We start from the raw sequence: 15,728 nt of genomic DNA on the forward strand, positions 1-15,728 counted from the left end.
GAATTTAATTCTTCTATACAAAAACGAATAAACTGAGTCAGACTGGACCTGAGAAACAACCCCATATTCTCCACTGGATTTAAGTCTAGACTTTGGATCATTTCAACACATGACCACACCATTTCATATGATTTTTTTTTTTTATTGTTTTATACCACCAAATTTCCTCCTCACATTGATTTGCACTTTTTCCTCTTTGTTGTTTGAGCTTCCAATTTTAGTTCTCCCCCAACTCATTACTCTCTCAGCTGTGTTTCTGATTCGTGTTTAGGTCAGTCTTACTTTTTAAGCTATCTTTTGCTGTGCCATACCTTTTCCATTTTTTTTTTTTTTTTTTTTTTTTTGCAACTGATCACACAATGCTCAGACTGACGCTGAAAACAGAGAATTGCTTAGTGACCGAGACTTACTTGTTCATTTTTGGTCAAATAAAAACATGAGTGCTCTACAAAGACAATTGTTTTAATACTGAGAATAAATTACACAAAAATAAACTGAATTTATGAGGTTAGACAATGTCAGAGTAAATATGTTGCACTGTTAACTAAAAACAGATGATTTTGCATGAAAGTTATTTTGAAACCGATGAATCATTTTCCTCCCACTTCAAAATTTTCCACTGCTTTGTGTTTGTCTATCACATAAAATCCCATTCAAATCTTTAGTTTGTAGTTGTTGCAATGAGAAAAAAGTCAAAGACGACACAAATAGTTTTGCAAGGCGCTGAAGTTGCATCTGTATGACTTAACAGTACGTGTCGACAAAGCCAGTTTTGCTTCGTTAGGAATGAACACAAACCCCAGTCAAGATGCCCACTGCTGAATTTGTGGCATAAACATTATTAATTTGTTTGAATCATTTTTTTGCTTTCCAATGAAACTCTTATACCGCAGGGAGAAAATAAAATGTAAAGTGGAATGTAAATAAACGCGTAACAACTTTTTTCTTTTGTTCTTCTGAACATCAGTTCATGCAGCTTCCATGGATTCCAGTTAGCTGAATCCTGGAATAGAAATATTTCCACAGGCATTTAACTGCTTAAGCATAGAGTAACATAGCATGACCTAAAAACAACCACAGAAAGACACAAAGATACGTGACCAAAATACCTCTGGTTTCGTGTCTATAGGAATGCCTGGCTCCTCATCCTGGGTGCAAGGACAAGGTAGAGGACGGAAATGTAGGAGAAACGCAGCTGAGGTTAGTGAAGTATGTTAGGAGTGCAGCAGCAAGAGAAGAAGATTCATGAGGCAGGGTGCAAGTGTGACAAATACTATCTGCAGCAAAGAAGTCAAGTTAGATAAAAGAAAAAAAAAAGTAGTGAGCAGAGAAGACTTAAAGGTCCTATAAGAATATAGGATATTAGGCCGAGAAGAGAAGCAAAAGGATGGTGATTAGTGTCTTTAATAAAAAGGATTGTGAAGGAGAAAATAAGAAGTTCATGCAGTATTTTAAAACCGATGGGCAAAATTGCAGAAAGCTTTTCGAATGGTATTTCAATGGTGCTCTCAAAGCTTCTCCAAGGTTCTTAGAGTCGCAGTGTTTTACTCAGTGGATCATTTCGTCTCCTCTCCAGACTGACAGGCGGTGGCTAATGAGAACTTTCTCGAGGATCGATATAATTAATTCACACTGTATCCACGCGTTTGAGCTTTTTGACAACTGGGAGCCGTGGAGCCTGAAAATGGTTCTCTGTGCGGTTTCTGGCCTTGAATCCACCTTTTCTTACCTTGAGTTCCAAAGCCTTTGTGGGCGTCGAGCTGATGGCTCCCACTGGCTGTTTCTGTCCATCCTGGTGCTCCGCTTCCTGGTCCGTGTACTGGTCCTGGTCTTGGTAGAGATAGTGGTCATGGTCCAGGTCAAGGCTGCCCTCCTGATCCAGGTCTTCCCGGGACATAAACTGTGTGCGTTCGCTAGAGCTTCTCTGAGACAGCTGATCCATACTGTCACCTAAAGCTGAGGCTGTGGAGACGGAAGTGCAGAGGAACAGTAAAATGTAAAGTTCCTCTAGAACAATCAACCAGAACACAAACCTGGGCACAGACAGGGGACAGAGCTGGAGTTCAAACCTCCATCTATGCTTCGTGGCTGCAGGTACCGCTTGCTGACGGACCGATCAAACTGCGGGGCCGGGCGGTCGATCAGAGCACTGGCCTGCCTCGTCTGCGCTTGGGTCCGCCCACTGTAGCGAAACTTTGAGCCAATTACGAGGAAGCCCTTCGGGGGCGGCTCTGGGGAAACCAACCTGTAGAAATAAACCTCAGTTTATATTATATATATATATATAAAACTTAGAGATTAATTACTTTGAAAAAAATATATCTATATATACATTTTAGATTTTAATTAAATGTGTAACAAACAGCACATGACATTAGATGTGCATTGGTCTTCAGGATTAGACAGCAGGTCTCCTTTTTAAAAATGTTCTGGTGACAGTTTGATGCAAATCATGATATAGTTTCACCTGTCAGAGTATTAATGCTGGTCAGAACTGGAGCAGAAATGACTTTTTCCCCAAAAGCTGCTAGAAGTAGTAATGTAGCAAGTTACAAGTAGCCTTTTATTACTGTGGTGAATAACAGGCAGTTGGGCTGGGAACAGGGAGCTTTTGAATCCCTTCATAGAGTGCCGGTTTATCAAGTATCAGCAAATCCAGGACAGCATTTTCTCCTGGTCTCCTCAGTAGATAAACTGTCATCCAAATCTTTCCTTTCGATAATTTAAATTCAGTTGAGCTGCAGACTTTGCTGCCCTTACTTTCCTTTTTGATGGGCATCGTGTTATGCATTGATATCCCAATTTAAAAATCTCTTGAGTAACTTCTGGTAAGACCTGGATACTATAAACCTTTTTTTTTTTATTATTATTTATGGATGTTTTCTGATGTTTTTTTTTTTTATTATTCGCATTTTAATTTTCACAGGGATTAATTGCTGTTATTATAGATTTCAAAGCTACTTCTCTTTGACCTTTGGCTCCCTCAGGAACCAAGGCTCCACCACCAATCAGTCGCCAGCCTGGTACCCAGACAGCCCGGCTCCAGGAGGATGCCCCAGCCCAGCCTCTCCGTTCTGGGTGAGGTTCACCTACTTCAGTGTTAAGTTTCCATTAGGACTTTGGAAATCCCCGCAGTCTGAGCCCTTCTCAAAGTCCAATTTGTCATTAGAGACTCTACCAGGGGCTATTTGTGTCTTGCTCACATTGATGGTAGGATGAAAAGGAGATGAACAGATTGATTAGGGCCTCGTCTGCAGCAATGTGGGCTTTGCTCCACACCACGGATTTGGAGTACAGCTGCTGCACATCTGCATCAAAAGGAACCTGTTGAGGTGATTTGGGCGTTTGATCAAGATTCCTCCTGGGAGTTTCTCCAACACATAACTCTTTCTTACAGACTTTATTAGACACTGTGCACCGTCCTCTGATATTTTCACTGAACAGCTGTTTGAAAATAACCTTGTTGGTGGGAAAAAAAGAAAACTATTTTTCAAGTTATGTTCTGGCATCAGTTTGTAACACACATCCAGAATGCTCAACAATGAGTCAGTCAATCTGCTTGACTGACTTACTGAGTTGTATTAATTTGAATATATTATATTTATCATATAGGAACTAGATATAAATTGTGCCTTGAGCCAAATATTTCCTGGGTTAAGTAGCTATTCATCCTCGAATACCTTAAAGGGATTGTTTAAAAATCTCTGAAAAGAGTCAAGTGCAAAACAAAGCCCAAAATTGTTTAAAGTTTTTAAAAATTTCAAAAGAAAACCTCAAAGATTTTTTTTTTTTTTTTTTTTTTTTTTTGGGTAAAAGCAGAACTACTGATTTACAAGATTATACAAAAGTCAGTCTACGAAGAACAGAGAGACGTCTGAAACCTCAGTCAACAGTGATTTGAGCTGCGGCATGCCAAGCGTCAACATTCATGCAGTAGGCAAAGAATTAAGTGCTGAGAAAGTGAATCTGTCTATCCTACCTGAAAAAGGTGTGGTGTTCTATGCAGACCTTCCACAACCGCTTCGAGGCCCGGTGGTTGGGCAACTTGAAGCCTATGGTGCTCTCAAACTGTTCGTACTGAGTGGTGAGGGAGATAAGTGGAGGTGGTGAAGACAGTGGGGACGGAGGGAGGTGAAGAAGAAAAGGAGAGTGAGGGAACCAGGTGTGTGGAAAGGTGGATGAATGGCAGCAGGATGAATTGTGTTTATTCCACAGCAAAGGAAAAAAAAAAAAATCCATCTTTTTCTCCTTTTTATTTACTCGTGCAACTGTATTCGCTTGTCTCTCGGCGCATTGCCGTCTAAAGCCAGCTCATAAATTACCCATTTATGCACCCAGCAACTAAGGTTCACTGGTGTGCAGAGAAGAAGATGCTGTCAAATCAATAGTTATTAGCAATAACGGGTCTTCAAAGGCTGAGAGATATCCATTCACGTGAGAAGGTCACCTATTGTTCATGCAAAAAAAAAAAAAAAAAATGGGAGGGGGAAAGCCGGGGAAAAAAATCCTTTAAAAAAAAAAAAAAAAAAAAAAAAATCCTCAAGGCACAGTTGAAGTGACAGCCAACTGAAGAGGACAGATGTGCAGGAAAAGTGAATGCATAAAATGGCCTTGGTTTTCACCGCAAGGATGTCAGAAGCAGTTTAACAGTGGGGGGGGAAAAAAAGGAGTCAGTAGTATCCAAAAAGGCCGAGGAGTGAAGGAAAATCATAACAACTTAAGTGAGTTTAATGTGGAAAACTCTGACGACTCCAAAACCTAATTACATTTAAAGTTACAGGAAGAAAAACAAGACACATCTACTCCGTCTTCACAGAGGTAGCTCTAAAGGAGATAAGTAATGCCCTCAGCAGTTAAGGTGGTTTGCGCCAGATAAATCACAGAAGCAACACTTACCAAACCATGAAATGAGTGTTTATGCTGCTCGGCACCAGCCAAGAGGAGCAATGATGTAATCGTAACAACTGTGAACCCATGAAATAAAAAATAAATAAATAAATTTTTAAAAAAAAGCGATCTTGGTTCTTTGCCCGATAATCTCTCCATCCACGAGCCTTGCATCAGTGGCTGTGTGGTTTATTTTTAGGGGGGGTTTATTGTGAGTCTGGGCATGCAGTAATGGTGTAGTGAACTCTGGTTAAACCACAGAAATGTGGAGGGAAAAAAAAAATGTATTCATAGATTTGTTTACCTCTCCAGGACGGATTTTGATGTAGAAGTTGCTTCTTTTATAAGAAATCTTGAGAATTTTCGGCCAGGCGAAGCGATTGATCCTCAGGCGGTCTCTGTAGATGAGCAGCCCGTTTGCGCTAACGCCAAGCATTATGTCTATTCCCTCAGAATCCTGGGGAAGGTAGATAGATTATCAAAGAAGATAAAAAAAAAGGGCATTAAGGGGATGCAGGATTTCAGCAGAGGAAATGAGAGAAATCTCCTCTTGCCTTTGCGTGATGCAGATCCACTCCGTACATCGAGAGCTTCTTAGCATTTTCAAGGAAGTTCATCTCTGCTTCGGCTGGAGTCATCCCCCTACGGAATAAATCCCAAAAGAGGATCGGTTGTTTCTCGTCTCCTCAAACTCTCTCCTCAGATCCAAACACTGGCATCACGGTGGCAATCACAGCTTTATTTTTCTGACCTGTAGTTGCGGTGCAACTCCATCACTCTCTCCTCCAGCTCTCGCGTCTGGTTTGGAGCAAAGTGGAATTCGCTGACGTAGTCCGGGCCGTGTTCCTCGGGGTCGTAGTCTCCCAGCTCGGCCTGGACGGTGTAGGAGCCCAGCAGCGCGTGCGTGACGAACGAGCATGGGAGGCGGCCGGAAAGGATGTCGTCTCTCAGTTGCAGACACAGGTAGTACCTTGGAACCAGCAGGGGAGGCGGAAATAAAAAGCTGCAGAAACCACTTTATTCCAAACAAATGGCTCAAAGCTATGAAAATCAGCAACTCGATTCTTGTCGATCTCGAATCAGAATGCTAGGGCTGTGTGAGGCTCTGGGGAAGCGAGGGCTGGTCAGCAAACAGAAATGAGGCTCATAAACATTTTAGATCTTTTAAATATGTGGAAGATATCAAAGTGATGCAAACATTTTGCTCTGAATCTCACACCCGCGTAGCGGTCCGTCTATAAGAGGCAGCCATCTCAATGTGGCTCATTAGTGAAATTTTTATTATTTCTTTGGCTTCCATCTGCTTCTTTTGAAGGTCTGTGGGAGTTAATTTGCCAGTAACCGCTGAGCTGTGAGGCAACTTTGTTTATGGTATGCAAAGTAGTGCAAATTAATCGGTGATGAAATAAGTCAACAGCGTGCTTCTCACCCCCCAAACAAATGTAAAAAAAAAAAAATCAAGGCAGTATAACTTTTAGAATCAACAAACTTCAACGCATGACATGAGTTACTGTATCCAAACGGGAAATGCTAGATTTGTGATTTGCTGTAAAAAAAAAAAAAAAAAGATGATTGAACTGATAACGTAGCACACATTTTACATGCCATTATGCCATTATGTTTCTGCGAAATGAGAGAGCCCCAAAACTGTGACGCATAGTAAAAACCAAACTCTCAAGAGCAGATGGCTCATCATTCAGCTACATTCTTGCCCAGGGGGAAGTTGCTGCGGTGAGGAGATTTTGAGGTGCTTCATCTAATTCAGATTTGTTTGAAATCGAAATAATTTCGAGTAATAATGTCTTAAATTCCATCTATTTTTCAGAGATGATTCAGAGCTGATCCAGGAATGCGACACCCGCCTCAAGGAAATAGCAAGTAGATGTAAATATTTATGGGTTTTTTTTAATGTTAATTAGATGTTAATTATGTTACGATGAGTTTGAGAAAAAGTAAAAGTAAGGCTCCCCCCCCGTTCAACTGTGACTGCAGTCTGGAGCTGGCTCAGTTGGCTGATCACAAAAGTGGTCCCGAGACTTTTGATTCCAGCTGCCTTCACAACCTTTCCCAATTTAAATCAGGATTATTTATTGTAATCAGTGTTGCGCAATGTAGCGCATTTTAATCGTCACTGCAATATCAGTGTGTGGAACAGTCGTATCACAAAGGACTGCAATAATAGTTGGCCAATATATGCCAAGATCTTAGCCTGCATTTTTCATGCTAATGCAATATTTAGGTAGTTGACCGAGTTTATTGGCAGCAGATGCTCACCGGCACGTCGCCTTTAATGCTAAAGGTCGCAGAGTGATGGAAGCAAAGATGGATGAGAGGAAAACTATTTACCTACAACACAACTGGTATTTACCAATATGCCAACACAAGATTTTTCATTATCGCAGCCTTATTTATATTTCAGAAATAAGCCAAGTTCTTCCTTCCCCTTCAACTTCTCAGATGCTGATAAAGGATCTGAAGTTTAAATTTTTTCTTCGATGCTAGCAAATGTTGAATGATTTAAAATGTGTTCTTATTTTTGCAAAATACAAAAATCTGCATGCATCTGGATTGCAATCAATTTACAAAGTTGTAGTGACATGTCCGGTTCTCTGGAAAATAAAAGTATCCACTTTTCAGATTCATTTTGAGAAGTTGTGAGACGATCTAGGATCAAAGTGGCGAACAATTTTTTTAACATGATCCATACCAGTTTTTATTTCAGTATTTCTTCTTCACATGATGTTACACAAGAACATCCCATACCACGTAAACTCTCATAATTGTGCCCATAAATTCAGGTAGACAAAAATGCTCTGACGTCAAACTGCAGAAGCAACTGAAAGACTACTGACAGAAGTAGGACACAGAGTCGCTGAGCCGTAACAAAACAAAGAGCCTGAAAACTTATGTAAAAAATATTTCAGAAAGCCTAAATACAAAAAGACAAAAAAAATCTCTGGGCTTTTGTGTGTTTTGACTGGATGACTAAAACCAAAAAAACTGATCTATTCCTGATCTATTAGATAAAGTAGGTGGTAAAGTAGGCCATGTAAAGTTAAACATACAAACTGTTTTCTGGAAACTGTGCACAGATAAGGCGGCTTATCAAACTGGTAACAGTAACAGCAAAAACATTTGTCTATGCCACTTCAGGCAAAACTGTTTTTTTTAAAGACCTTGAAGCATATCAACCACTACCAAACCTCGACTCTTTTCTTAGGACGAAGGTGCATTAGCAAGAAGGATAACTGCAATTTTGAAATGATTGTCAAAATTATTCAAAAACTTGCTTGAGCTTCACAAGTGAACTGAAAAAGTATTAAAATTCAGTAGTACCACAGGTTGATCAACTCCATGCCACTCCACATTGATGCAGTAATTCATGCACAAGGAGGCCCAACCAAGCAGTGAGTGCATCAAGATGAACATGTTTTGCGGATGCCTGATATCTCTGAGAATATTCTACATCTTATATAATTTATGTCAATGTATTAAAATTTTCTGAGACCTGAAATTTGTTTTTACTTTTTTTTTATTATAATGATGATCATCAAGAATACAAAAAGGCTTAAAATATTTCACTTTTTGTATTAAAAAAATTCAATATAATGAACTTTCAATTCGTAAGAAGAGAAAATATGAAACTTATTCACATCATTATAAATGTATGAGCTGTACTTGGCTAAAAACTAAAATACCTTTTTCAAAGAGCTTCAATGCATTCAAAGAAAAAAAAAACTAAATAAATAATAATAAAAAAAAAATAAAAAAATCACTAATACACTTCCGACCAACCTTGTGATGTCTTCGATCAGAACAGATGGGTCTGGAGGATAAAACTTGACGGCAAACCCAAAAGTCCACGAACCAACTGTGGGAAAAACCAGCAGCAGAGATATTTTATGAAGATCTCTGCTCTTAAACGCAACGTGTGCACATTTTGCAGTCTTTGCATATCTGAGCAGCATTTTCACAAGACTTACTCCGAATTTGCTTCTTGATCTCTTTGGATGGATCCAGCCAGTTCTGATAAGTACAGAAAAGACTTTTTAGAAACGTGACCCACGCAGATTCATCCATATTCATAGGACACTCTCACTGCTCCTCCTTTTTAAAATCCATCTTGTTGAAAGCTTTATACTTTAATGCTAGAGATTTGATAAAGACTTCTATCATCATGGAAAAGTGCCAATAGTTGGACTAAAAACGTAAGCCGATTTCAATTTTGCCACCTCACTATCTCACTAAGGCTTTTATGCAGATCCTGTGCAGTTTTTTTTTTGTTGTTTTTTTTTTTTTTTAAAGCCAAGCTGCCTGATCACATTTTAAAATATTAAAGGTCATGTGTGTAACACTAGCAGTCCACTGTTAAAAGAGCTGTGAAGTATCAATGCTCTAATACTGGAAAAATGAGACAGGTGAGCTAGTCGGCTTAAAAAGCTAGAAAGAAGATCAATTTTAAAACAAAATATTTGCTTATAGCAAAATTAAGTACATTACTTTCAGTTGTTATAAAAGTGCTTTAAATATCAAACATGTCTTAAATCAGTGGTTCCCAAACTTTTTCTCCTGTCCCCCCAGTGGTTTCCAAACATTTTCTGGGTCCCCCCTATGGATTATAAACAGCTGACTGGTTCAGTGATGCGTTTTCAGCCGCGCGGTGGGGGGAAGGGGAGGGTATGTATGAATGTATGTAGCTTAACAGGCTACTTGTTAAGCTTAAGGTGATGTATTGATATTAGCTAGTCATCTTTTAGCTAACATTACCTGCATCCAACAGCTTCACTCAACTCAGTCGGTTAGTTTGGAGGGAAAAACTGTGAAAAGTTCTTTGCGTTTAACTGCCGTGATTCTAACACAAACCTACGTAGCTCCGCCCAGCAGCAGCAGGTCTCCTTCACAGGTGGAAACCCAGCGTCGTAGCGCTCATGTTGCGTTTAAAGGCGGCTCGGAAAAACAGGTTACGAAATGTTAACAACGGATTAAACAGTTTTAACTGCTGATAAAAGTGACAGAGGACACAGATATGGGAAGTGTGGAAGCCTCTACTGTATCAAATTGACATAGGAATAACAGAGAGTTGGCCATTCTAAGGTAAAAACCCAGCGCATAGAGCACCCCCCCCCTAGGGGGCGCGCCCCACAGTTTGGGAACCTCCGTCTTAAATTAACTGACAGCTTGAAATTTTCCCCAGTCTCTTTAAGAAGCTCCTGCTCTTTCCGGCACTCTTCCTTCAGCATGCCTCCAGAGCAATGCTTCTTTCTCCACATTACCATTTTAGGAGCATTTGACTGAGAAGTTCTTTGTATGAAAAGCTCAGCAGGCTCGCAGTTTCACCAGGTGTTTGCCAATTGCTGCTGCCACTAGTCTGGTGGAGATCAGTGGGGAAGGAGGAGCTTTGTGTGAATAGGCGTTTAGGCAACCCCAGATGGTTGTCATATGAGATTTAAGAATTTTTCAAACATGCATGAAATAATCAAAGCAACACTTCAGGTATCCTACAAAGCTCAAAAAGGTCGATTTTACATAATACACCCCCCACAACCCACCCTTTGAAAGGTTTAAGTTGGTTAAAGTTCAGTTTCAGCATACAGAGAGCTGTTACAGCTTTTATACGTTAAAGTTTTTTTTCCCCCTTTTTCTTTTTTTTTTTGCATGCTTTTATGTTTATGTTTCTGTGCCATACCTTCGAACTATCAGAGTCAATGAAAGTCAGGCCAAAGTAGTCTCTCTCCAGCAGGTTCAGATGGCCACACACCATGTCCAGCAGGGTCTGGCCCTTGGCAAATTTCTTTTAAAAACAAGCACACACACACATACACATGCACACACATAGCCAAAAAAGAAAATGGAGGAAAGATCAAAAGGCTGAGTTTAAGGGTTTGCAAATACTACATATTCAGCAGCGAGTTTGTGATGCATATCCCATGTAGTTTTTCCTCATTATGTCCCCATGATACAGCATGGAAATGACAAATTGCTGCACATTAAAGGCATGTGTAAATCAGTTAGATATCATTGAAGCAGAAACCAACACAAACTTTATTTAGGACATTTTAAAACAACCAGACTTGATCAACAATAAAAACAATAATGCCCATTACAGGATCAAAAAATAACACTTTAACCAAAGGAACTAAAATAATTACTAAAACAATTCTACAACAAGGTACTCGAGTGGCTTAAGCTTGTTCAGAGAGCTGAAAGTCAAAGAGGGAAAATTGCTTGTGTTTTTTATATTCTGAAGCTGTTCGGGAACAATTCCTACAGAATCAATAAGTATGCAACATAACGCTATTCACTGAAAATCTTGTTACTCAGGTCTCGTTTGAAAGCGTTGCTGTAGTTTCTAAGGAAATTTGCACCGCAAGAATTATGTATTATGTGCACCAATAAAAAAAACAAAAACAAAAAAAAAACAAAAGCACTCTCTTGCAGCCTTTTGTATAAATATTATTTCACCTCATGTTAAGTTAATCAGAAGTTACACCAAACTCTTTGTTATACTCTAAGGTACAAATTACTATTCCACTGAACTTAAAGTATTCACTTTGCAGATTACTCATGATGTTAATAATGATGACAATTGTAATGTAAGATTAGTAAGCCGGTTTCATATCCCACCGTTTCCTCCCGCTGTGTACATTAAATGTGAAAAAGTGGTGGTGAACAACAATTATACTAGTCCCAATTAACCTACTTGTATTTTTCTTCTTTAATTGTTTCTATATTATGTAAGCTTACAAACATCCATATTTGATCATTTTTTATACACATTTAGAAAATTATTGTGTGCCCCATGTGCCTACTCCCATTTGATTTTAATCACTTGTCCTGTATGTTCGTATGAGATCTCTATTCTCCCATATTTGGTTTATCTTTAATGTTTTTGTTTACATGACATCTAATCATAACCTGTCACTGCATTAAGACATCATGAGTTAAAATAAGGCCAGACATGGTCAGATGGACAGCATATTTGTGCGCTAAACCAGGTAAACGTTTCTAAACATGAACAATTTTAAAACAAGTAAACTGAAATTTTGCTGAAAAGAAAAAAAAAACTGCTGGAAATTATGCATCTGATTATTTTTCACTTGGTCTTTATTAGATCAAATATGAAAATTAGCTTTGTCACCGATCCACTCCAATCCACTCCGACTGTGCTTGGAGTCCGACTTCCTCCCTGCCGAGTTGTAGCAGCAAGTGAAAAGGCTTCTATGACTATATAAGGGTTGAAAGAGCATTTTATATCTTGCGGCGTTGCAACAGACCACACCCATCTTATATCAGGCTCTTCAGGGCTGAAATGAAGGCCTGCGTGGGTTAAGCAAGCAGAGCTGGCACAGACAAACACACACACTGTTAGAGAGCACACACACACACACACACACACACCACACACACCACACACACCAGATTGATCTCCAAGGGAGACCTGGCTCTTACGGCGACAAGGCAACCAAGCAGTTGTTACCATGGAAACAGGAGTAATAGGTCCCCTTAGTCTGTGTACACGCCCTCTCACTTCCTCCGTCTCCTTTTACTACAAGGCTAATGCTAACCTTTGTTGAGAGAAAAGCTGGAATTACAGTGAGCATAACCTTAAAAGATGCAAGTAGGATGAATAATTTAGCTGTGCAGAGCAATTTGTCTCAAAAAGTTTGATTTTGCTGCATAGAGGCTGCCGTGTGTGAGAACCGAAAGAGAGTAACACTGATTAACGGCCGTCTGAGATTTTATTGCGAGTGTAGCATTTTTTCGATCAAATTGAAATTGCGACAAACATCTCGGGAGATACTCCAAACACAGGAACCAAGTCAGGTACTGCAGAATAGATTTTGTCGTCACACCAGTTGGATGAATTCACATTTCTGTCACTCGTTTTTTGCCAGGATTATATTGTCAGCCATTTAGTGTAATTCTGCCTCTTACATACAGGTGCAGGAAGGCTGAGGACAGGCGCTCAGCACGTGTTTAAGCACTGCTACATAAAAGGAGTATTACTCCGTTGATCAAAGCTAAATTTTGATCAAAACGAAGTTGGTATTAAATATTGTGAAAACAACACAATAAGCATCTCACAATTCCTCTAACATAAGTATGTGCAGTGAAAAGTTTTTAATTGAAGTAAACTTAAACAGAAAATATTTCAGACAAGTTATAGAACAATCGCATTCATGAACCACCCACCCCACTTCCGACATAACCAAAAACACATACTTTTCTCACAAACCCCACTCCATAAATACGAGAAAGTTTACTGCAATAGGACACAATGCTTTGTTAAGAATGAGGATGGTGAATATAGTTTTTCTTGTGGTTGTTCGTACTACAAATGATGCGACGGCAAACTTCTGTGTGACCAGGTTCAACTAAAAGTGACCTGCATGCGCAGAAGAGAAGAAGAACGTAGCGGTTTCACAGCTGCACACTGTGTATGTAATAAATAACGGATGCTGCCGTCTATGGAGCGATTTTAAAGGTATTGACTAATGGGAGCTGACAGTACTGTCACAAGATAAGACAAAGGAAGGTAATAAAAAGAAAGCACAGCAAATGGCAATGGCCCTGCAACTTCTGTAGAGAAATCTGTTTTGGATGAGAAGTCGGATCAGCAGTGGTGGAAGTGTGAGGCGATGTACTCCACTGACAGACTTCCTTCATATTTCCATCATTACAATTTTCAGCCACTGTTTATGTCTGGTTTCAGTGCGCCTGGCTCCTTCTGGTGCGCAGCCACGATCCACGTCTCACGTCAACGACATAAAAGTCGAATGAAAGTTGATAAGACCGCTCAGACTGCTGATGCTTTGAAAACTATGGGATACACGTCTGATGTAGCACCACATATAGAAATGGCAAAAAATAGGATTTTGGGGTCACGAAAAGATCAGAATCGAGCAGTTCTGATGGCCATTGACAAGTTTAATAACCGCCACATTTGGGAGAAAAGAAAATCGGATTGGGTCACATTTGACATATCCTCAGAAACTAACTGACAAAGCCTCCTCTACACAAACATAAGGCAAGAGTCTTACACAAGAGGAGTAGATTCAAAATATAGTTCATTTATTAATGTATATGCAATGGCTTCTACAGACAGCATTGTTGAAATATATTGTGCATCACTATTACAGTTGTGTTAGTTTTAATGTGAGTGCCATACAAATAAACTTGATCAAGATTTGATTATTTCTGTTGTTGCTGAAACATTACATTAAGAAATCTGGGGAAGCGCAGCAAAAAGAAGAGAGTCCTTATGAAACACAATTTCTTTTGATGATCTAAAAATGACCTTGATTGATTCAGAACAAATGCCAGCATCTTCTGAACTAAACGGCTGATCTGCATTATGTAAAAGCATCTACAGCATGACAAATATTAAACTGAGCTGTATACCTAATAAAAAGAAGTGCAAGAGCTGAAGAGTGTGTTTCAGAAGTTAAACATTTGAATCGCTGGGGATGGACATACAAAAATAAATATTCTGCTTGCTGAAATGTTTAGCTGCTAAGAGGGCACAGCCATTGTAATTAAAGTACAAAAGATTTCAAATAAGTGAGGTATTTTATGTAAATGTTGAAGTAATTGCTTTAAAAAAATAGCCCCAGGTAAATAACTGGACATAGTAATGCACTGGCCACAGTCAATAGCTATAATGTTGTGTGCCAAATATCAATAGGAGGCTTAGCCTTCTTCCCTGCTCGCTTTTTATCATCCTTTCCAGCTTGCTTGGCGGACATTACGACTCTAATTAAAGTAATGATTTCACTGCGTTTGCCATTCAGTTCCAGTTTGCTGATATTCCACATCAAGCCACTCATCCATTCCACAGCACACAAACAGGCACTCCCCATTGTTTTCCCTCCTCCTCATCTTTCCCTCTACCTCCGAGTCCACCCTTCATCTTTTCCTCTTCCTCTCTCGTTCTATTTTCTCCCCCGGTCAAACATAAGAGCACTCATGGATCAACTGTATGGATTTCCTGTCACAGCCCACTACCTCAAGTGTCACTTCCCAGATGACCTACAGAAATGCGTGCGGATGTGTGCTTGGGTGTGTTTGTGCATCTAGCTAAGATTCAAGAAAATATGGAGGCTCAGTTGACGGAAAATGGTATTTGTGTGTCATATGAGAGGCCAGATGTGTGGCAGCGTGCGATTAATGGAGTACAGTAGGCAAGGGTGAAGATGAGGAACCAGCAAGCTCATCTGCAAGCACATTGCGTTTCATCAACAGCTCCTGTCAACGGGGCTCCAGTTAAGGCTTTAAGAGTGAATCTGGCAGCTTTGCGAGACATCCCCAGGATCTTCAAAACACCCCCACGTGACATCCTGACATCCCTCACAATTCATTTCTGTTGACAAGATCCATTTTCTTCAGCTCTCAGTCATGACAAACATGTGGCTGGCTGTGAAATTCAAATAAACCGGGAGCAGAGAGTACGGTGAGCTGCAATCTCCCCGTTTACAGACACAATGAGGCTATAGCGTGGAGTCACGATTTATGGAAGCTTGGGATTGCTTAGTTAAGCTTTCCACCCCCCACATCCCTATTGATGGGAACAGCAACGCCACAACATTTTCGTCCTCTGAACAACACGGCTCTGATCCTTAAGCTGAGGTTTCTGACACATGCGCTTGCTTCTTATACGCCAGAGAGAACTTAACAGGACATCAAAACAGCTCAGATGGGACTTTGCAAAATCACCTTCTCTTATTACATATGCCTCTTAATAGAATTACTAAAGGAGCGACAAACACCTGAGAAAAATACTAAAATAAATGAAGGAGGAAATAGCCTTCAAATTTAAAAACACCACACCGACTCTCAAACAT

At 39.8% G+C, this 15,728-nt stretch overlaps 1 protein-coding gene across 7 annotated transcripts in view; it reads right to left on the bottom strand.

The window, feature by feature from the left end:
* Positions 1–15,728, bottom strand: part of LOC106945159 (band 4.1-like protein 1) — a 46,563-nt gene that overhangs the window by 12,010 nt on the left and 18,825 nt on the right. For 6 of the 7 annotated variants that reach the window (XM_015028628.1, XM_015028627.1, XM_015028624.1 and 3 more), the window contains exons 4-13: positions 10,574–10,678; positions 8,871–8,913; positions 8,683–8,758; positions 5,639–5,857; positions 5,442–5,529; positions 5,192–5,344; positions 3,980–4,077; positions 2,070–2,245; positions 1,730–1,962; positions 1,110–1,148 (exon numbers count right to left, since the gene is read on the bottom strand). In XM_015028628.1, coding sequence (XP_014884114.1) covers positions 1,110–1,148; positions 1,730–1,962; positions 2,070–2,245; positions 3,980–4,077; positions 5,192–5,344; positions 5,442–5,529; positions 5,639–5,857; positions 8,683–8,758; positions 8,871–8,913; positions 10,574–10,678 — 1,230 coding nt within the window. The remainder of the gene's footprint in view (positions 1–1,109; positions 1,149–1,729; positions 1,963–2,069; positions 2,246–3,979; positions 4,078–5,191; positions 5,345–5,441; positions 5,530–5,638; positions 5,858–8,682; positions 8,759–8,870; positions 8,914–10,573; positions 10,679–15,728) is intronic. The other variant, XM_015028626.1, reaches the window with a different exon arrangement.

The sequence above is a fragment of the Poecilia latipinna genome, unplaced genomic scaffold (assembly GCF_001443285.1).
Source record: "Poecilia latipinna isolate Pla-1442-1.1 unplaced genomic scaffold, P_latipinna-1.0 Scaffold131, whole genome shotgun sequence".
In the NCBI taxonomy this organism is placed as follows: domain Eukaryota; kingdom Metazoa; phylum Chordata; class Actinopteri; order Cyprinodontiformes; family Poeciliidae; genus Poecilia; species Poecilia latipinna.